General features: G+C 34.0%; 3 protein-coding genes across 5 annotated transcripts; 1 reads left to right on the top strand and 2 right to left on the bottom strand.

Moving 5' to 3' along the window:
- Window positions 1–2,179: 2,179 nt before the first annotated feature.
- LOC144837802 (uncharacterized) lies at window positions 2,180–8,210 on the bottom strand. The gene is made up of 10 exons (XM_078693058.1): window positions 8,097–8,210; window positions 6,390–6,465; window positions 5,942–5,973; window positions 5,363–5,462; window positions 5,049–5,128; window positions 4,764–4,810; window positions 4,512–4,572; window positions 3,976–4,022; window positions 3,281–3,350; window positions 2,180–2,980 (listed from the first exon to the last, which is right to left on the bottom strand). Exons 1-10 carry the CDS (start codon window positions 8,126–8,128, stop codon window positions 2,263–2,265), a joined length of 1,263 nt encoding a protein of 420 aa, XP_078549184.1. The 5' UTR covers window positions 8,129–8,210; the 3' UTR covers window positions 2,180–2,262.
- Window positions 8,211–11,966: 3,756 nt separating this feature from the next.
- Window positions 11,967–21,871, top strand: LOC144837009 (cysteine-rich venom protein DIS2-like). 3 transcript variants are annotated; one of them, XM_078691975.1, is made up of 12 exons: window positions 11,967–12,256; window positions 16,047–16,180; window positions 16,617–16,710; window positions 17,292–17,380; window positions 17,542–17,630; window positions 17,768–17,809; window positions 18,054–18,146; window positions 18,404–18,511; window positions 18,836–18,961; window positions 19,344–19,454; window positions 20,028–20,261; window positions 21,017–21,865. In XM_078691975.1, the coding sequence occupies exons 1-12, from the start codon at window positions 12,017–12,019 to the stop codon at window positions 21,109–21,111; spliced, it is 1,455 nt and encodes a 484-aa protein (XP_078548101.1). In that variant the 5' UTR covers window positions 11,967–12,016; the 3' UTR covers window positions 21,112–21,865. The 3 variants fall into 3 exon arrangements, with proteins under 3 accessions (XP_078548101.1, XP_078548102.1, XP_078548103.1); XM_078691976.1 differs by lacking the exon at window positions 20,028–20,261 and having other exon boundaries at window positions 21,017–21,870; XM_078691977.1 differs by lacking the exons at window positions 19,344–19,454; window positions 20,028–20,261 and having other exon boundaries at window positions 21,017–21,871.
- On the bottom strand, window positions 21,833–23,759 carry LOC144837010 (ADP-ribosylhydrolase ARH1-like). Its single transcript, XM_078691978.1, has 2 exons — window positions 22,788–23,759; window positions 21,833–22,678 (listed from the first exon to the last, which is right to left on the bottom strand). The coding sequence occupies exons 1-2, from the start codon at window positions 23,612–23,614 to the stop codon at window positions 22,462–22,464; spliced, it is 1,044 nt and encodes a 347-aa protein (XP_078548104.1). The 5' UTR covers window positions 23,615–23,759; the 3' UTR covers window positions 21,833–22,461.
- Window positions 23,760–23,767: the final 8 nt, after the last annotated feature.

The following is a 23,767-nucleotide window of genomic DNA, read 5'->3' as shown; positions in this document are numbered from 1 at the left end:
TATCTATAATGAAGACCTGTCATACAATAATATTAATTATATAAATGTTATAGAAATCACAAGTAGGTATACAGTATACTACAAAAGGTGTAACAACTGTCCCTATTATGCACTAAGATTAATCATTGTATTTCTTTTAATGAGTGTGTTAGAATCTATCTATAACTCGGAAATAACGACTACCGGCAGCGGGTATTTGTAGGCTAAAACTGTCGATATAATTACTATCACAACTTAATTCACTAATTACAAAACGCACGGAGGTATTACATTACTTCCTGTGTAAAACAATGCTAAACTGGGCCTACTATACGAATCGGTAAGTATCAAGAAGAACCACATCAACATATAATATAAAACATGACTAAACGAATGAAATTAATTAAATTAAAGGTGCTTGATTCAATTGTTGAAAAACCCGGTTCCAATATCTACCATTGGAATTTGATTAACGTGATAAAAAAAACGGTTACGGTCAAAAATGTAATTAAAAGTACGACGGGTTAATTGTGAGGACATGTACCTCGTAAATAGGAACCGTTCTACTTTTTCTTGCGCGACCGTGGGTAACTTTTGAGGGAAATATTATATGTCCGATCATTCAGAATGCGTGAATACTCAAAACGAATGCTGCGACAGCGCTTTTAAACCGACGATAATTCAACGGCTAGGAAACCACTTTGCGCTGGCAACGTTTACTTACAGATGACAAATGAGTTTGTTCAGCCAACTGCGGAGCAGTATATCTTAGCTTTGGTTATAGCCACGACGGCCCGACACGATTGATTAACAGACATAAACCGCAACAAAATGCAATAAACACGATAACGAAACATAATACCATACTGCGACTGTCACGTAGGTAATACATACTATTGCTATTATTTTTAAATAAGATACTTACAGATTTTATAACAATATAAATATTTTATTGAAGTTCATATACAAAGCAAAATTAAAATACTAATGGAATATTCGAATTAATTCTGAGATATTCTCTTCTAAAATAATTTATTCAAAAATACTATAATTGATAACACTCTTTCTAGTCCTGCGTTGTCAATTTTAGTCTTTTGCGTTTACACTTTCATGTTTAAACGAGAATCATTACTGAAGCAAGTGCAACTAGCGTGTGGAAGTGTTCTCTTGCGCGTCATGTGAACCAACTCTTACCCAAAATATGGGCTTTTCTTACGTTTCTTGTACGGTACTACATAAACACCATACTGCATATCACATTGGATGTGCATTCTGCAAAGTTCGTTTAACACGTCATAAACGCGTTATAATACTCTCGGAATACAGGTCATTCCATGTTCGTATATAATACAGATGTATTGTTAACGTTTCGTTTATTTTATTGACGTTCGATGACGCAGGAATCGTGTGTATCGTAAATGATGTTAATTTTCAGTAGGCGAATGCAAAGTAAACAGATTTAAACAAATACAATCAAACGTCATTCTTCATTTTATCAAATCAATGTTTTAAATTGTGCTGCAAAAAGTCACTCGCGTCTGTTGTTGAGGGCGCTATATTAAATGTACTAGAAATCAAAATGTTCTCGTAAAATGTTTGTTAAATATCGAAAATAAATCAGCAAGTAAGATCAGCTAGGCACACTTAATCGTCGTTAAAACGAACTACAATCAAACGTCGTTCTTTAGTTTATCAAATTAATGTTTTAAAAAAAGAATTGGCTTGCTCTGCAAAAGTCACACGCGTCTGTTGTTGAGGGCGCTATATTAAATGTACTAGAAATCAAAATGTTCTCGCAAAACGCTTTGTTAAATATCGAAAATAAATCAGTAAAATCAGTATTAAACTTTAAAAACCGTTAAAATACGTAAGTTCACATAGCACCAGATATCAATCCCTTAGCTTTGAGCTCACAACTAAAATTTTTTCCCCATAATTCAAGCATCCTTTTACTAGTTTCAAAGCTCTATCTACACTATTAAACTAGTTTGACAAAATAAGTGCGATATGCCAAAAATATGGTAGTAATATGACATCATTGTGTCCGTATATGGGCACATCACATTTTTTGTCACATACAATTTGATAGTGTAAACAGAGCTTTAAAATGAAACGTCAAAAGCCTATACTGGCCTCTTTTTCAAATAATTTTATTTTTGTGCAAAAATTAAAAATACAGTTTTATCTTATAAATGTACTCGTCGTTTTATATCGCCTGGTTCAGTATGCAATTCATGTAATGCTACATCATTCATAAAGTTCACTTGATTGTACATGCTAATCCTATTTGAAATCAATTTCTCTTTTCCAACTATCACGTCCCATTTTGTCATCTTCTTTGCGTAAATTATGATATCTGAACAATGGAGCGAAATCTTCATACTCCCTCTGATCCTGATATTTCCGGTTTTGTGTATATGAATGGCTGTTGTGATCATAATTTAGTGAATAGCGACTGTTACCGTCTCTATAATACCTAGCATGTTTTTGATGATAGTCATATGGATGATAATGAGCTGGATGATAGTGAGCTTGACGATATTGATAGTCAACTTGACGACCATTATCATGATGATAGTCATCTGGACGACGATGGTCATCTCGAAGACGATGGTCATCTCGAAGATGGTGGTCATCTCGATGATGGAGGTCATCTCGATGATGATGGTAATCTCGATGATGATGGTCTTCCCGATGATGATAGTCATCATGACGATGGTCATCATGACGATGGTCATCTCGACAGTGATATTTATCTTGACGATGGTTATAATGATTTCTTGAAAAACTATCCTGACTTTGATCATTCTGATAACCATCATTTTGCGAGTAATAATAATTGTTTGAATGACAATTGTGTTCTCTAAAATGCATTGACCCAGAGCTGGGATAAAAACGATCTTCACAAGGGTTAGTTCTATCTTCAATTGGCGACGACATCCTACGTTTCTTTGTTACATTGGAAGGAATCAAATCTGACGACGCTTCAGTTGTTTGTTTACTATTAATTAAACACATTTTAAAAGTACATATAAAATATTTAAAACAAGATTTTTACAAGGCCATAGCGAGAGGTTAAAAACAGATGAGGCAAATATGCTTTAAATATTTATTAATATAAAATATGACGATCTGTGCTGGAGAATTGAGGTGGGTGGTGAAAATTGAAGAGAAAAAACATTTTCACCTCGTCTGCCTTATGCTGGCTACGGGCCTGTTTTATTAAATTAGCCAATGTCTGCCTGGTATCAAAATAATCACATTTCAAATTACAGTATAAAAAAACTGTTTGAAGACTTACCAATTGAATTGTTGAAGGTCCTCGATATAAGCTTCCCTTTCAATCCCATGGCCCCTGGCCTTCTCAAATCCTGCAAAAACAATACACAATAAACTGTATAACCTGTACCAGGATTTTATATTACACATTATAAAATTGCCCAAGCACAACGGAAAAACAGGATTGACAGACCGACAGACATAAATAATGATGTTGTTTTGCTATAAAAAAAAACACTACATACTGGGCAAAAATCTTGTTTAAATAGAGGGCGCTATAGAAAATCAGTTTACATTTTACTTAATACTCAATTAGCAAAATAGAAAAAAAAAATACCCACGTGCAATTTGATCAAATTTTGGTTCAGTCAGACTTGGGCAACATTTTATTTGATTTATTTGTATCTCATTAAAAACATACACATTTTATGATACCTATATACAATTACAATTTAAAAGACAACAAAAAGAGATGCAGGAAAGCCCATGTGATGTGTAAATTACTTCCAATGGGGTCATCATGACATTTTTTCTAGAACTTAGTAATCAACAAGGTGGGGGATGTATTTTAGTAATCTAACAGGGGTGGTATCCAGCAATTGGATCGTTTGGGTAACAAAAAAAAACAAAATTTCTAAGCCTATTGTAGAGTAACATTATAAGAAATTCTCATATTAATACACAACAACACAACAATGTATCTGCTCAATACTTTACCTTCAATAGCTTTTTTGGCAGTACTTGAATGATTTTCCATCATATACCTGTAAATTGAAACAAAATCAATAATTAGAAACGTTTGAAAAATGATCTGAATCATGAATGGGTTTTAAAAACTTCCTCTTGAAAATTATATATATTATTATATTTAAGTAATGTTAATACTAAATACTATTACTAACAACTGTTTTAATCACACTGTATTTGAATTGTATTCATTAGTGACACTGGGTCATATACTACCCAAAATTTATAATATCGTGTCGTATCTTCACCCATATGGATCCAGATTCACACCCCTGCATCAAATTCTGTGTTTTTTCACCACCATTCAATCACCCATATTTCATATTGTTTGATGTTCTGTGTGAACCAGTACACTCATTTCAAACATGAGCAAATTTGATTGGACCAACAATTTATAGTCTTTATCTGAGAAGGCTTAATTATGCTACCACAAGAAGAAACTCGGCCACAAACACAAGCTAATGAGTATAACCGCTCGACTACTCACTAAAGAGAACAACACTTACCTGCATATGAGATAGCCTGTACGGTTGACTCCATGTGTACAATGAACACCTATTACATTATCTGTTGAAATAAAAACACCTCATGACAATACACAGAATAATAATATTTTCAATTCTGTACTTTTGATACGGTAGTCAATCTGTAGCACATATAAAATGTTCAGATTACAACTTTTAATTTTTATAACTGTTGATATTGAGGATCAAATGCATCAATTTACCGATGCGAGCTAACTTTTTAGTTATACTTACCATTGTCTGTGTTACTCCCTTCAAAATTCTTGACAACATTTGAAAATCTAGAGGTAACAATGTTTGATATATTTGACGTATTACACCCAAAAAAATAAACTCCTCCACCCAAAAAAAAGCCTCCCTCGAATAAACTATCACTTAAAATCCTCCTGTACAATAAAACTCCCAGCGGCATTCAGTCAAATAAATATGGTTGTATATAAAAATGTATCTCTATGCTTGAGATAACAAAAGGGAAATGACAACCGTTTATGATTTCATCAATTTATTTACATTACTCACTCTTCAATAACGTCATTACTGGGAACTTGATGACCTTTGGTAAAAATCTTCTTATATTTTATTCCTTGATCTTCAAATACCTATAATAAAAAACATGTTTGTTTTTATTGATTTCCACACATAATTATTAAGATAATTAAGTTATAATAAACATCATATATATAGAGAGATGTGTGGATGGTGAGCAAATAAGTTCACCTTCACATTAAAGCTTACCCACCAGAAAAGATACATAATATTTACATATATTGTGACTTTGACAAATTGTATTTGAACTTTGTGATTGAAGTTAGTTTTTCCGACAATATACTTACTTTTGAATCGTAATACCTAGTTGTATTAGTGAGGTCAATAATCAAACCAAGGGTCAATTTCTTGTCCTCTAAATTATATAAAAAATCATCTGGTGTAAATCTGAAATAAAATTAATTTCATTATAAATCCATTCTTTCAACAGCATTTGTCGACACTGTCCTATTTTACAAATAGTACTTTATATAAGTATGTACTTCCCCAAACTTAGAAATACCGTGATGGTGTCCGGCGGGTTTATTTTTTTACCAAACCTCGAAACCAGTTCATGTAGTTTAAGTTCTATTTATTTGTTGTTAGCCAAAACCGTTCAATTCATTTCAAAGTAAATGTTTTTTATATATTTACAAATGACAATAAATTTACTTACTTACTTATATACATTATTATTATAGCCTTGCATTAGTGACATTGTTATTATTGAATTGATACTGTACTTTTACTAACTAATTTTATGAACACATTTATGTGACATGTGTTCAGAACTGTGTTTGCGTTTAAGGCATTAATTATTTATTTATTAAAAAAATAATAATTTCTGACATATAATCTATAAAATAATAGAAGATACAAGCAGTTACCTCTCATCCTTATTTACATTGCATGAAATTCCCTGATTAAAAAAAAAGCATTAATATATATATTAGTGTACAAGTATTCTATAAAACATACTCACAGCATCATGGGGGATGATCACATAATATAAACAAGCTTTATTTAATTATTATTTAAAGTTATTTCTTCATTATTCAGTACTAACAATATACTGCATGAAATGCGTGACAAGACTACACCATTTTTGTGTGGGGGAGGGGAGTGAGTTTGGAAAAAACAAAGTATTTCAGCCACCACAGCCCATGATGGGGCCTGTGGTGAAGCAAATTCATTTTAGTTCAGTGGCACCCCTAGATGGCTGGAAATGGTGCTCTCGCACGTAAAATTCATGATAAATGGCACCTCTAGTTGGCCGGAAATGACACTCCCATAGCACGCTAGAAATCAGCAAAACAAATGTCAAAGGGGAATTACCTCTCTTAAAGGAACTTTTAAAGGCAAAAACCTTGTTCCCAAAATACAAGCATTCATTGGTTTGTAGTTGAGCCACCTGCAACAAAATGTTACAAAAAATTAATATTAAAAATAAAATAATTCCTCGTCGGGATCAGGTGCCGTTTTCGGCCACCTCGACTTGTATGGACTATACCATTATAAAAAGATGGGAAAATAGGGGTGTCCCATTTATTAATTGAGTGTGTTAATGTGTTAAAATACTGCTGCTTTTGTTCTTTTGTTTAGTGCATTATGTTTCGGCAACAAAGGAAAAACACCTACGCCCTGCACCTAATTTCAGTTTTCAAGTTAATACAGTATATTATGGCTCTTTATTTCTATATAATATTTATGTATCCTTCCCTAATATGGATATTAGGTGGATTCCCTAAGGTGGATATTGAATATTTTTACGGATTTATAGATACAGAAAGTATAAAGAAATTAGGTTTTTTTTCAGTTACAAATAAAAAAATATAATTTATCTAACGATAACACAGTAGTACATATTTAACAAAGATGACAGTAGTACATTTAATAAGATCTATCACATACTGATCACATACATTTTTAAATGTTTCCTCAAGCAGTACAGCCTTGTATTTAACTTCTTAACTATATGATCAACATGTCCACCCATTTAAGCTTTATTCAAACACTACTCCCAGATACTTATAATTGTTAACAATCTCTACTTCCTTTCCTTTAATTAATGTATACTGTAAGACCAATTTTGTTTTCGAAAATCAATTCTTATTTCTTTCGTTTTATTTATGTTTAGTTCAAGGAAATTGTTGCCATAATCGGTAAATCAAATAATCTCAGAAAGGTACAGAGAATAATAGTTGTTATAAGTCCAACTATAGCCGAGTCGTAGTTGTTTCTGTATCTACAATCGTTTCATTTATTAAATGTAAATGTATCAGGTAAAGCAAACATACATATAATTACGTTAATGAATCTGTTACCATTTTTTTTTTCTGTATCTTCATTCGTTTCATTTATTTACATTTAACATTAAATGTATCAGGTAATCAGTAAAACAAATAAACATATAATTACGTTAATGAATCTGTTACCATTTTTTTTTTGTATCTTCATTCGTTTCATTTATTTACATTAAATGTAAATGTATCAGGTAACAATTTGAAATTGCGCAAAAAAATGCTTGGGCAAATTGAATGAAATTGCGCTGCGCAATTTGTTGAACACAAAATAATATTTATAATAACATGAAATGTAGTAGGCCTAGGCATAATAGGGAAAGCTTAGTATTCACTCATAGTAGTGCAAGGAAATACTTGCTTGATTGAAGTTGCGCAATTTCAAATTGGGAAAAAAAATGATAAATAATAGCCTAAAAAAAGACAAATTACAAAATTACATACATAAAAATAGATCTCTTGTTTGGAGATATAATACTGATAGCATTAGAGATATATAAATCTAGATATATTTCAATAGTATAATGAAATAATCGACATTTAGATTACTTTAGGCCTGTTGATCACTTCCTTCAAAACTGGACAGTCACATGTTCGCAACTATGAGCCGACATAACGCCAGTTTGCTTGCTCCGCACACTTTAATTTAAGGTAGATGATAGGCCTAGCTAGCTAGGGCCTAGAGTCTACCATAAACAATATCAGTCATCTAACTGTTTAACATGATATAAGGTTAACTTACCTATCTGGAACTGAGTTTTTTCCTCTTGCCATATTGTGTTAAGGAAAAAAAGATTACTATTTACAAAAACGTGTACAAAAATCTGCACCAAACTTCGTCGTCTCTCACGCATCTGACGTAATCGTACAGTGCGCCCTCAATAAATAATTATCTAACTCAACTTAATATTATTTTGATGGTAACAAGAAATATTTCTTACAAAACGCCGCTCGAATTTTTGACGTAACACCCTTAATTATTGTTCTGTCTTCATTACAAATTTAAGAAATAAGTTTTGTGTAACGCAAATAAACAAAGTCTAAACTAAACTATAGTACGAGTGACTCACATACCCTAACATTCCAGTAAACACAAATTATAATTTCCTAGCCGCCAACAAATGTACTCACTTCATCTATACACACCATTCGCAAACAAATATTTACCATAGAGGAAGGAATGTCTTGGCAATGATATTAGTTGAGAGCCAAAACGAAAACATTATTTATTTAACAGGTCTTACAGACTACTGTCTGCATATATCACATAGACTCTCTTCTTCCAGACAGACGTGCTTTAGGGTTTGCGCATGCCCAGTCTGAGTTTCCAAATACCCATTTTTCAGCCGTAGTCTATAATAGTAAAATGTATATTTTTAATATACATTTTTGTAATCCTGAATATATATAATTAACATTTTTTTATGTTCCCAAGACGAAATATTGTCCCATGGGGTTTTTGGGGGGCCATTTTGGTGGCCATCTTGGATTTATCAAAATCCTAAATATAGACGGTACTTGACAAAGAGTGATCATAGAGGTCTGATTTTGGTCTTAAATTGTTCAGAATATGCACATTTCTATATATACTATAATGAAAAATTTTCGTTCAAAATAAGCTTCCGCGTAATACAGTTTCCCAATGCTTCTGTCCTCTGGATCGAATAACTGTCTAAAGGCGCGGCGCAAAAATCAGTAGACCCATGTCTCATTAAAATAATCTAAACCCCAATGAGTAAAGACTCAAGTACAATCTTTAAATAAGATTAGTTTTACCCTTGTTTTTCTTCAGTTCTCCTTTGAATTGTATATACGTGATTCTTTTTGCACATTTTTTCACCTGCACCCAGTATGGCTTCGTTTATGAGTTGTATACAAAGGGATCAACGCACCAAAGTCCTACCACCTCTAAGACTCTAGAAGTTACGCGAAATTAGTACTGACATTTTGTTACACATCAATAACTAATTATTTGTTTTAATTTCAATGGACTAGGCCTACATACAAGAAAACGTTGCTGCTCGTATGAACTGTCTAGAGCATTTTCACTCCAAACCATGGATATTTATAGCTTAAACACTTCTCTCTGGGAACAGCCTAGGGATAATATCGGGTGAGGGTTTTATGGGAATATACCACTTGATAGGCCTACTGAAATTTAATATGGTCGATTTCACAATGATTGTCACTGACTCAAGTAAAACACCCTTTCAACTTAAGACAGGTATCCAGTAGTCGTGAACAAGTTCTTAGTCACACCACCATTATTGTGTTTCCTCAATAGAAAATAAAGTAAACATGGTTTTTCTCACGCTCTCGCTATGAAGGTGAGTAAACAATACAACAGCTTAATATTTTAAGCAAACCCAAGAATGACAGGACTAAATAATTATACTAATGATACTCTCTGATGATGGTCATCTAACCCCCTTTTTGGTCGATTTTTAATGTAGACATTTTTCCCAAAACACGAACAATAAAGACGACAAATCAAACTGCAGATCATTTTGTAATATTTGTTTACTTTTGCCAAAAACAAATTAACAACTGCGGTATCGTTTTCCTTAATGTATTTTATAAAAATTAAGTATCAGAAGGCATAAGTAGGAGATACAATAAATCAAAACAACACGTATAGGCCTATTATTCAAAATATAGATAGTTCTACGGTGGCCTATAAGTGTCACGGCAACTTTTAAAAAATATCACGGCAATTTTTTCAAAAAAAGCCACGGCAATTTGAAAAAAGCGACGGCAATTTGAAAAAAAGCGACGGCAATTTGAAAAAAGCCACGGCAATTTGAAAAAAGCCACGGCAATTTGAAAAAAGCCACGGCAATTTGAAAAAAGCCACGGCAAATTAAAAATAAAACATCACGGCAAATTAAAAATAAAACATCGCGGCAATTTAACAAAAATACCACGGCAACTTAAAAATGAAACACCACGGCAAATTAGTATTTTACACCACGGCAAATTAATAATGAAACACCACGGCAAATTACAGAATGCCACGGCGGAAGTGAAACCTTTGGAATCTTCGATTTTTTCTGAGGTAAGTAATTATTTGTGCATTGATGTAAATATTATATTAATTTATTTAACTGCAGTAGTTTACGTGTTTATTGCACTCTTCTTGAACTTTGTAGACCGGGCTAGACCATTATAGCCTATAGGCCTTATTACAAGGTAGGCCTTGGTCCCATAACATTCTACAATGTTTTAATATATTTACAGTAATCTGTTTTTTATATAACAAGTTTTTTTTACAGTAGACCTAGCTACTACTGTAGGCCTAAGGCCTGGGCCTTGGGCTAGCAGTAGGCATAGCTAGGCCTAGTGCAATAAACACGTAAATGCTGCAGTTAAATAAATTAATATAATATTTACATTATTTACTTCAATGCACAAATAATTACTTACCTCAGAAAAAAATCGAAGATTCCAAAGGTTTCACTTCCGCCGTGGTAACTCACTTCCGCCGTGACATTCTGTAATTTGCCGTGGTGTTTCATTACTAATTTGCCGTGGTGTTTCAATACTAATTTGCCGTGGTGTTTCATTTTTAAGTTGCCGTGGTATTTTTGTTAAATTGCCGCGATGTTTTATTTTTAATTTGCCGTGATGTTTTATTTTTAATTTGCCGTGGCTTTTTTCAAATTGCCGTGGCTTTTTTCAAATTGCCGTGGCTTTTTTCAAATTGCCGTGGCTTTTTTTTAAAGTTGCCGTGATATTTTTTGAAAGTTGCCGTGACACTTATAGGCCACCGTATAGTTCTGCTTGAATGCTCTTCCATCAGAAATTAAACTGGCTAAATCGGTATTTCTGTTTAAACGCCTTCTTAAAACGTATTTATTTCCTAAGTAGTTTTAAATATCTGAGATTTCTATTTTTATATCATATCTATTTCCTATGTGTATTTTAATTCATTGATATCTCTATTTTTTATATCTAAAATTGTAAATCAAAATATGTTAAGCGCTTTGATCAACGGGGAAAAACAATATATATATATAAGCAATTATTATTATTATATGATTTGGACTCCCTACTTCTGAGGATAATTCTTCCGTGTAGATAGGTCACTAACTTATTGGTCATTGTTGAAACGGAACTGGAACTAACTATATATAGTTACATAATAGAAAGAAAGAATGGAAGTATTAATTCACATGTACCGTATCCTGATTTACTTTTAGAAATGTGTTACTGTCATACCGCATATTCATTTGTTTATACAAGTAAAATGGGGAAAAAAGAAGAAAAAAATTATGTTTACGCTATGTTTACACAAACTATACACATACATTATTTTGTTCACGTCATCTTACAACGACGATCGCTATCCACCAATATGATCATTGATCGAACACGGAAGTTATACAATCTTAAAATAATGACTATTGTTTACGTAATGTTACCTCTCCTTATTTGGAATAAAGGTCACAACCAACCATTCAATTACACTGTATTGTATTTTGTACAGGTAGCAGGACTGTATTATAGTTAAGGAAAGTTGACTGGTTATAGATAGGCGTATTGACATTTTAGTCACCTGATAACATTGGAACCTGATGATATATATTTATATCAACACTCAAGAACGGACCCATTTGGACTGCTGGTAGATAGACGTAGTGTTGGGTAAAAACTAAAGCAAACATGAAATTTACAATACTATTCTTCATATCGTTTTCTCTTATTGAGACTGTACGTTGCAGTTTGGATCCTTCGTTGCAAGTGTCATTTGCGCGCGTTTTCCCGAATTATCGCCGTTTAAAACGAAATGTTGTTACGCTTTCGCCGTCGGCTTATACTGAAGAGGATAAGAAGGAAATTTTGGATTCTCATAATGAATTCAGAAGAAATGTACAACCACTTGCTGCTGATATGAATTTACTAGTAAGTAACATTTATTTTATTCGAGCATTTTGGGACAAGGAACATTATATTAATGATTATTATAATGTACTATATATATATACTATATATAATAACTATATTAACAAAAATTAATGATTAATTATTAAATAAGACACTTTTAAAGATGTTTAAGTAAACAAAGTTCCGTAACCTCATTACGAATTAGTACGGTAAGTGTTGAAAAGGGGTATGTTGACCTAGGCTCTATTATAAGTACCGGTACATAGTACAGTCAACTCTACCAATACTGGGCACTGTTGGGCTGGCCTAATATGTCTGGTTTTCCAGAAAGTCTGGTATTTGGAATGTGTTTTTAATGGTAAAAATGAATTTGGTAACTTTTGAACCTCAAGAAAGTCTGGTTTTGGGAGAGTCTATGGTTTTTAGAGAGTTCGTAGGAAAAGTTGACAATACTCAATTTCTAATGTTGATATTAATTAGGGCCTGTGTTATGAAACGGTAACGAAACGGAAACAACAACAATAGGTAAGAAGCAGTCTAATGCAAATACAGTTCTTTTACAAGGAAGAACATACCGACATACTTTTTATTATTTGATAGTAATACACTATATGCTTACATCATGGTAGATATTAGGAATGTATAATCCACATGACAACTGTGTGGGTACAGAGTTTAAACTTATGCTAATATTAAATAACTGCAAAATCGATACGGTAATACACGGAACACTACAACAAACGTGTATACAACAATAATTGATGTTTCTAGCATTATTACCGTATTTATTCGAATAAACGCCCCGCTTTGAATAAACACCTCCCTCGAATAAACTCCCCCCACTCCCCAAGAGAACATTATTTGGAATAGACGCCCCTAACCCCCAACCCCCAATAAACGCACCGGGTGTTTAGTTATTTCCTCCAATAAACACCCCGCCACAACAAACGTGTAAACCAACCAACAATAATATAATTGATGTTTCTAGCATTATTACCGTATTTATTCGAATAAACGCCCCGCTTTGAATAAACACCTCCCTCGAATAAACTTCCCCCACTCCCCAAGAGAACATTATTTGGAATAGACGCCCCTAACCCCCAACCCTCAATAAACGCACCGGGTGTTTAGTTATTTCCTCCAATAAACACCGCGCCACATGCATTATACACAATATTGTATTACAACACATTTCTATTAAAATTCATTAATTGACACGATCTACAGTTTACCAAATATTGTTATACAATTTTTACTGTATTTTATCACTTCTTGATATTATATGTTGTGTATTTTTTATATCTAGGTGGTATTTATTTCAAAACTATATTACATCCAAAAAAATAAACGTCTCCCCAAATAAACCCCTCCCTCAACTAAACTCCCCATCCAAAAAACCCTCCTGAACAAATACGAATAAATATGGTATTATATCTTTATATATCATAAAATATTATATGTAAACATTTTTATTCAGGCATTATATGGAACAAGTGTATTTCAGCATCATCATCATTCTACTGATATTATGATAGTAATACTAATATTATAGTATACAGTATATTACTCAGATTATTGCTTTCTTGGGCAACGTTGTAAAGTATTGATTACCTGTTATCCTTTCTTTTTCTTAAATTCCATCTTTTGTGTCTACGTAGTACGGTGTTATTAAAACAATATTATAGTAGCCTAGTAATGCTGTAATTGATACCGTGCTATTATTTGAAACATCAATATTTGATTTATTATTAATATTCATTACGAAAATTTATACTCGTTTTAAGGTGTAGGCGCGCCTATCCACTAACAATACCGGTGCATTAAGGTTATTTATTTTGGAGTAAACCATGATTCATGATAGCCTAATGCTGTGCTTTTCCATTTTTGGTTGAACAGGATTATATTAAAGATATTATATGCCATTTTAATATCACATTAAAAGTTATTCACTTTTACCAAAAATTGGATCGGAAAAAAATTGTTTACCTGAAAAAACTGTATAATTTTTTTAAGCAAAAAATAATCTAATTGTCTGCCAACCAATGGGTTTTTTAACCGTTTATTTTGTCATTTCATAAGTGAAAACATTATTTGTTCGGGTTTTTTTTCTACGGAAGTGATTAACTTTGTTAAAACTACAAAATGGGCCATTGAAAGTATGATTTTATTAATCTTCATTTTTCATGTTTTTGGGGGACAATATATCTTTAATGCTATATACAATATTATATATTTTAACATATTTAGCAGTAACGCCGCGTATTGGACGCGCGTGTTGAAGACATGGACGCGCGCGTGCTGAATCAATTGCAACGTCATTTGTACGCGCGCGTCAACTTTATGTTGTTATTTGTGGTTGACAAGACACGAAAATTTCGTATGTAGAAAGCCCTTAGTTATTTTCAAAACTGTGAGGTCCCTGGATAACGCAGCTAGCTAGTCTGTAGAGGTCATAAATAACAATACATTGGATTAATAATTAAGTATCTGGAAGAAGGTTACCTTGTTAAGTATTGTTCCAAGTTTGGAAGTTGTCAATGTTATCCCATTCTAATTACAGATACAAAACACAGATTAGTAAGCTTTAAATAAAACTGTCCTTTATATTTGATTTAAGATATTAGTAAGGTATTTTCTAACGGTATTTGTACTGTACCATTGTGACAATGAGCTATTTTATGGCTATTTTTTAAATTAAGGCGTACCGTATTTATTCGAATTAAGGCTTACTGTATTTATTCGAATACTTATTCGCTTACAATAAACGGGTCCCTCCAAGAAGAGAACATCGTTTGGAATAAACGCCCCTCAAATAAACGCCCCAGGGCCCTATCTTTTCCTCAAATAAACGCCCCGCCACATGCGTATCACAAATCAAATTTATATTTGTAGTAGAATTATTGACTTCCATGATCTACAATTGACCAAGTATTTTGATATATTTTATTACTTCTTGATATTGTGTTGTATTTTTTCATATTTAGAGAGAATTTAATTTTGATTATACATGTTTTCATATTACACCAAAACATAAACGCTAAAAACACTTCTGAACAATACATGCACAGGGGCGTTTATTCGAATAGATACGGTACTTTTTTTCTTATTATAAAACACAATACTTTTTTTAGTACAGGTACTTAAAAACAAAGATTAACTATTTATTGGTACTTCGTAAAAATAAAATAGGATCTAACAATAATGTTAATTTACTCAAGGTAAATAATGTAGACCGTAGTACAAGGTAATTCCGATTCAAGAACAAATAATAGATCAAATACTGTAATATATGGTCTGATTATTTTCTTTCATTTGCTTTCGTTTCAAATGATTAAATAAACAAATATGTGTTTACCATATAACTGATTGTTAAACAATTAGGAATTAAATTGGTAATATTGTGTAGGCTACTTGAATAATTACACATAATCGTGCAGGTTGCTGGGCCATGATTCAAGTTTGAACCCCGCAGGTATCTTGTTTGTTGTTGTAACTTGGTAAAACCAGGGAAGAGTTAAATTACTAATTTAACTCTTCCCTGGTAAAACGTTATATTTAGCTCTGTCTACACTATCAAACTTTATGTGACAGAAACAAAATGTGATGCGCACATACATGGACATGATGATGTCATATCACTACCATATTTAGTCATATCACTACCATACTTGGCCACATCACACTTTTTTTTTTGTCAAACTAGTTTGATAGTGTAGACAGCAGAGCTTCAGGTTTATGTTGTGTGGCTAAAAGTGTGACATCACATAGAAGAAAGTGTAAAATATGTTCATTATTAATTTCATTTTAGACATGGAACGACCAGTTGGCTGATTCGGCTCAGACGTGGGCAGAGCAGTGCATATGGGATCACGGACAAGTGGAATTTGAAAACCAGCAGTACAGCCCTATGGGTCAAAATTTATGGAGGGGCGGCAGAAAAGTGTAAGCCATAAATAGAGGAAGCAAATTCATTAGTGACATGAAAAATATCAACTTTTAAACATTTAAATGCGCGACTACAGTGCAGCTCATGTATCAATAATTTTACGCGCACGTTTAGTGTACGCATGCGCAAATAGTTTCAATCACGACACTCAGATGATTGTTGAGATCTGTATGTGTTATGTAAACTTGTCCCAATACAAGTCAGTCTGTAGTTATTTCTAGGCTTTCGATGTTTGTCTGAAAGCTCAAATAGTATACCTATGAAACGAAATATGTGCAAATTTATCTTTTTACTAATATTAAGTCAAAACTCCGTCTGGAACTCAGACTATGTGTTATGTAGCGCTCACACAATATTTCTTTGTTGAACTATCTTATCAGTTAATAAGTGTTTGATGATGACGTCATGATCAATGTTGATTTTATCATTCAGTTCTGTTAGCGCAGTGAATGCCTGGCACAATGAGTATAAATATTATCATTATAACAATGATACTTGTAATCACGTGTGCGGCCACTACACTCAGGTAAGTGTTTATCAACTATCGTATCACTTACTAATAACCATTAATAATGTTCTGTGATATAATAGGGGAAATATGTTATTAAGCCTCGGCCCTTGTCTACACTATCACACTTTATGTTATGTGCCCATGGACACGATGATGTCATATCACTACCATATTTGGGCATATCACTACCATATTTTGGCACATCACACTTTTTTTTGTCAAACTAGTTTGATAGTATAGACAGAGCTTCATGCTTGGTTCCCACTAGAGAAGCAACGCAAGGACGTAGTAGACGCAACATGTGGTTTAACCAATCACAAGCTGTGGGTTTACCATTGGTCAACAAACTTACTTACATTACGCTTACCGTCTTGCGTTGCGTCTAAAGCTTGGTTCAGCGCAAGCAAGCGGACGTATCACACGCGAATAATCTATCGCATGTGATTGGTCAAATCACTTACGTTGCGTTACGTACTTGCGTTACGTCTCTAGTGGGAACCAAGCTTTAGTGACGCATGTACGCTTGAGAGACCTCTCCCACAGGTTGTTTAGGAGCTAAGGCACTGCAATAGTAACGGGATTACCTCTTTAAATAGGTTGTTTGGGGCGACACTAAAGAAGTTGGCTGTGGATATTTTTCTTGTCCGGACGGAAATACTATTGTTGCTTGTAACTATGGACCAGCGTAAGTTTATGGAGTTGTTTTTTTACATTGATAGTAACACGTAGCCTTTTCGTGGTGTCGAATATTGCTATTGACACGTATAGTCACGATGTGACCAACTACCGATCAAAATGCTACTGTACTGTCCTTTTAATACCCACACGATACATTTTTATTGGTAGTGGCAATTATAATCGAAAACCGTACATTGAAGGGCCTAGCTGTTCAGCATGTGATAAACCTGGTTACTGCTACGATGACAAACTTTGCTGTAAGTCACAATTATATTCTTAGCTAAAGATTAAAGCAGCATGAGTATATGGACGTAAAAAGCGCGCCGTTTTCGAATGAGCGACATTAAACGTGTTTATGTTCGATGCGTAACTATTTATTTAATCTATATTTCAGCTACAACGTGTCATGACCAAAGTGTTGTGTCCGGGACATGTAGTAAGTTCATTGATTTATTTTCTTAGATAAAGCTTGGTTCCCACTAGGAAAATGGACGACGTGACGCCGCAAGAAAGTGACGGATTTATGATTTACACGTAATACATACGTGCGTTGCGTCATAAGACTCGTTGTGTCAGATATAAACAAAACTTTTATATCTGAAGGCTTATAACAACTCTCTGGGTATAACTGAACAAGTTAACCCGTATGTTTTAAATTGTTTATCAATTAATATTCGCAGAATGTTCATATGCATGTCAGAACTGCGGAGTGTTAAATGAAGAAGAATGTACCTGCTCTTGTCAGGCTGGTTGGAATGGAGCCCAGTGTGGAGGTAAAATACTGTAATTCTTCAAACTAGTGAACAAGTATAGGTAATTGTCAGCATTAATTAGAATAGGGGGCTATTTGTGTTGAATCCTGGATGATTGGCGTTATGTGTATGTGTGGGAGGAGGGGGGGGGGGGGGAGGGCAGGGGGTGTGTGAGGGCAGGGGGAAGGCCTAGGTGACCGTAAGCTGCAACTACTGTATGTTCCACACCATGTTCTTTGATAGACTTGATTACTGACATCTGTTTTGTTATTTTCTAGATGTATGTGCAGACACCAGTAAACATTGTAATAACGGCTGGTATAGGGCTCAGTGTGAAGGTTACTCGTACGTCAGAAGTGGCTGCCCTGCTATGTGCAGTATCTGTGGTAAGATCAGTCATATTTGGTATTTTTAAGTTAAAAAGTAATGTATTTTATTTGATATTCATTTACCACCCGATTATCAGTGCTGTATCTCCTCATATGACAATATTTGATCAGAAGCAAATTCGGCGATACAGCATCTCATCAGTGGTGCCGCTATCATCAGGGAATTAAGAGACCCTTATCTGGTATCATGATGGGGTAAGGACTGGGCTAGGTCTTTGATACAGACATGAGATTCTATATCAAGGAATTGCCTGAGATACAGACACACAGTTCAGATATTCATGGGCTAAAATTACTTTGGTATTTATTTCTTTACTGTAGAAATACCGACAGCCGAAAACGCTTTTGACTGCCCATGTAATGGTAAAACGTGCAGAAATGGAGGGCAATTAAATACGGATTCTTGTATTTGCACCTGTACTGAAGGATATACCGGAGATGTTTGTGGTGAGTTCAATTTTTATTTTTTTAATAACCATTATTTATCTGCGAAAAATTAGCCTAATGAATTAGGCCTATTAATCCTTTGCTCTTTACAATCTCATCGGGTAAAATAAATATTTATTTTATCCATGCTTGGAAGTAACGCAAGGACGTACGCGCAACGCAAGAAGTGAGTTGACCAATCACAAGTAACAATTGGGATTCATTGTGTCGTGATTGATCAAATTACTTGCGTTGCGGTTACGTTCTTGCGTTGCGTCCCAGTGGAAACCAAGCTTGCAATACCAATTTTGAACGTTAACAAATTTATATACAAAATATGCATATTATTTTACATTTTCAAATGGCATCACCGCTTTGCATTGCACGCTTTTATCAATCATAGAATCACCGCTGCCACGCCTTTGTGATGGTGTTGTATGCGAGAACAACGGAGTGTTAGTTAACTCGACCTGTATCTGCCAGTGCCCTGATGGGTTTGAGGGGGCTACATGCGGTAAGTTCAGTCAAATTTGGAGTCAAAATACTAGAGTGTACACGATGAGAATGATTGTTATGAGAACATTGCCATTGGTGACTCGGGTAATGCTTTTAAAATTCAGCATTAGCTTTTGATTTATAATTTCATTTTTACATTTTCCTTTTCATTAATCTAAATTGTTTTCATTTTTAAAAACTGATGCATCAAAGCAATTACTGCAGGCCTACATTAAAAGCACGTTTTTAAGTAATGCGCATTGTATTATAATGGTTCAGTCAAATCTCCCAATACGGTCCGGTACCAAACACTCTTGGGCTAACCTATGTCTGTTTTTTCCCCAATAAAGTCTTGTACAGTATTAGGAATGTGTTTTTAATGTTAAAGGGGAATTGGGACCTTTTAGTTTTAGACCTCAAGCAAAGTCTTGCTTTGGGCGAGTTTCCGGTTTTTAGGAGGTCTGGTTGGGAGAGTCGACTGCAATATTTTGTAATACAAACATTTATTATGTTTATTTTAAAATACATTGTGATTGCTAAAGTATTTTGCTTATGTTATTTTGCTTGTTGCTTTGCTTACATAATACAATAGAAAATGTCATCTTAACAACCACTACTCATGACGTCACGGAAGAAAGTAAAACAACGACAACAACTCCAATAAAAACCACAAAGACAATTACAGAAACGACAACACAAGTTAACGACATAACGGAAAAAACTCGCACGACATCTCCTCCTCCACCACCACCGATTTGCGAGCTAAACTGCCCTTTCGGATATGTTCTGGATACCAATGTCTGTGACTGTATTGAAAATATCTATGGTAAGTGTGATGAGAATTTCAAAAAAGAGTCGCGACACCATAAGTATTGCAAAATGATTGCAAAATTCCTTGAATTACGCATCGGAATCGACGAGACGATGATGTCGCAACTTCGTAATGAGCAGACGACATCTGAACGTCGACATCATCGTAAGGAAGATGGAAACACTCGTGAACGTCATCATCATGGTCGACAATCGGCCAATATCGATCCGATAACTACTACTATCGCTACTACTACTAAGCCTGATGCGGGCAGGCCAGACTTGAGTAACCCGAACATGGGAAATAGGCCTACTAACACGGGAAACAGCAAGCGGCGGGGAAATAGTAAACGGTCTTAAAATGTGCACATAATGTAGCACGACGGTGGTGGGATTAAAATTGTCCTTAACATTACAGGGCGTATACTATACGGGGTGTGCTTGTGTTTAATACAAAGCACTGTAAAAATAGATTAGTTGGTTGTGGTTCAAAAATTTCTACTGCCTAATATTGATATAACTTTTAACCTAATACCTTTGGTTTCCACTAATACGAAACAGTGATTTAAAAGTCATCATTCCGGGATATCCGTAATAATTTGAAGACCGCAATACCATTTCCATCAATTAAATTGGCTTACATTTTCATTGGTATAAAGCACATTCATTGTTGTTAAATGCACAGTCATAATACTTTTTTTCCTTTCTTTTTTTTTAAGCAGTGAAGTTTTTATTATGTAAGAGAATTAATACAAAATCTTTCATTTTTAGGAGTTGGATCTGCTAACATACCAACGAGTTCTTTAATGTGCATCGTCCTACCACTTATTCTTACCTGTATACTAAGTCACTTACCAGGTAACTAAGTCACTTACCAGGTAACCAAGTCACTTACCAGGTATAACGATAACAACACCAATAACATAACATCTTGGGTACACTTGTTGGAATTGATAATACTATTATTTCAACGGAATCGTGGTTTACAGCGCATGTGCCATTTGGAAATGTATTTGAACCAGCGAGAACCAAAGAGAGACTAATGCAATAAACGTACTAAAATCAATGGAATATTAAAATATTGTTTGCCATAAATGTTATATATTTTATCATTACTGTATTAAAAGCATTTTTGTAAAAATAGGTTTCTTTATATCGCGGAGGATGTACTGAATTTGTTTATATTATGTTTAATGACTTTATTAACAGGGTGTATTATGCTTTAAACTTTTTCCTTAAAAACTATTTCATCTTTTCTAATAGCTAGGTTCACATTCAGAAATTATCGTGAGAGTTTCTTTATCATGATGTTCTATAATTATGAACTCGCAGTCTTTCGCCTTTATTTGTGGCCATTGTCTTTCAATATTATGTAGAGATACTATAAACAAGAAGAACATACACAGCTTAATGATAATAATAAGATTCATAATAAAGTTTTTATTTTACAGTAGAATTGACAAATTGTGTTATAAGGTAATCGATAAATACCGATGTGTTCTTACTATACAAGGAACGTCAATGCCGATCAATATGAAATTGGTTATTCATAAATAATTAAAAAGGTATAGTTCTATATAATTAAAATACAATATTTTGTCTACATTATTTATTTATTATTTTTATAATAAAATATACTACGTTAAATGTTATGTTATTTTAACGTCATTTTTTGTGGTACTGTAGTATATAATAATGATATATTATAATAATAATAATTCACGGATGTAATGTGGTTCGAAACAAGTACAAGAAGTAACATTTAAAGAATCGCAAATTCCAAAACATCACACTGTTCTACAGCGGATTATACAACACAAATTTATCAATCCTGGGACTGATTCATTTTCCTATTCCTCTTGTTTGGTCATATGTGACGTTTAAAAGAGCATACAAACTTAGCATACGAACATAGACAAACTGGAGTTTATAAGTATAGGCCTATTGCACTGTATACCATTTATATTTCCACCCCATTTTGAATAAACGCCATATTTGAGGGAGGCGTTTATTCAAAACGGGAGCGCTTATTCAAATAAATACGGTGTATAAATATTTTTTTTGGGTTCATTTAGATGTAATTATACTTTATTTTGTCTATAATACAGTTTATAATGCTTTATAATTCATAAAAGAAATAACCAATATTGCACATCAGCTAAAATTACTGAAGATATGTTAATAATGTAATCATCTGGTATTAAGAAACAACTTAATTACCAACTTAACTCATATAACTTACTCCCTAAGCCAACAAGACAGTCATGATATTCTAACTTTTCATAGTTGTTTTTTGGCACTTGACTAAGGCCATATATGGCACCCCACCAGGCCCCAGCAAGGCTACCGGTAGCATTTCCCGCACCACCGTGAAACACAGCATTCTTGCACATCTCATCCCAGCTACTTCCAGATGACAGAATTGCATCATACCTAAAAAATGATGAAATTTTTAAATAATATTTTATTTAATAATAGCATATTGAATTATTATTGAAATATTTTATGAAAAAATGATACCTGGAACAATACCAATACTTACGCTATGATTGTTGCGTCGTAACCATGGGCACCAATAACCTTTGATCCCGAAAACTTCTGAAACAAGTTACTTCTTTCTCGAACTCCATATTTTGTGGGGAATTTTGGTTTACTTTCTCCATCTGCTATCTGCCTTACTTTAAGGTACTCTTTCCATTTTCCTTCAAACTCTGACCACCCCTCTAGGTTCTCGTCAACAGAATGTCCAGTTCCCACTACGTATTCCAGTGCTTTTGGAAGTACCGCTACTAATCTTGCTCCCCACTCACGGGGCTCAATGCCACGGATTGCATATGACGTAAATAACGCTGCAGTTAGGGCGCCAAGATACGCAGATGGGTGATGATGAGTAATTCGGCCACTTTCAATCGCCACACCTATCAACTTCGATAGATAATTCGGTTTACAGTATACTAGCCCAATACACATAGCACGAATGGCTGCAGAGTTGTCCTTTGCGAGATTATCATATGGTATCCTATAGCTGTAAATTTCACGTGGTCTTATCTTTCCCGTCCAATCCAGGAGCATTGTTCCTGGAATTCTGTCGTCCATGGCATCCATCCCAGCTAAATATTGCACAGCGAACTCATTTAAGAGAGTATCCCCAGTTTTTGTAGTACTTAGAGCTAAAGCAGATGCAATGTGAAGAACCGTGCCCTCACTTGCCTTCCATTTTGGAGGCTCAACAGTAATAGTATTTATGCCACCCAGAGACTCAACATCACCTAGTATTTTAGCTGAGGAGTTCTCCTTAAGGTAGTGAAATCCAAGAGTATCAGCAGAGCTAGCAAGAAGAAAAGAAGCTTGGAAAGCTTCGAGTGACATTATTATTACTCACCTCATTCAAAAAATGATCTGGTCTTAATATACAATTCGTACATATTAAATTATATTGTTAATATAGCAGAAATTGATCATCTTAAGCACAATCTTAGACGTCGTATGCTTTGCTGTTATGGAAACAAAGGTCAGAAGTTA

Source organism: Antedon bifida, chromosome 3 (assembly GCF_963402885.1).
Source record: "Antedon bifida chromosome 3, ecAntBifi1.1, whole genome shotgun sequence".
NCBI classification, from domain to species: domain Eukaryota; kingdom Metazoa; phylum Echinodermata; class Crinoidea; order Comatulida; family Antedonidae; genus Antedon; species Antedon bifida.
The sequence above is the reverse complement of the archived record's forward strand: the minus strand, read 5'-3'. Positions and strand labels throughout refer to the sequence as shown.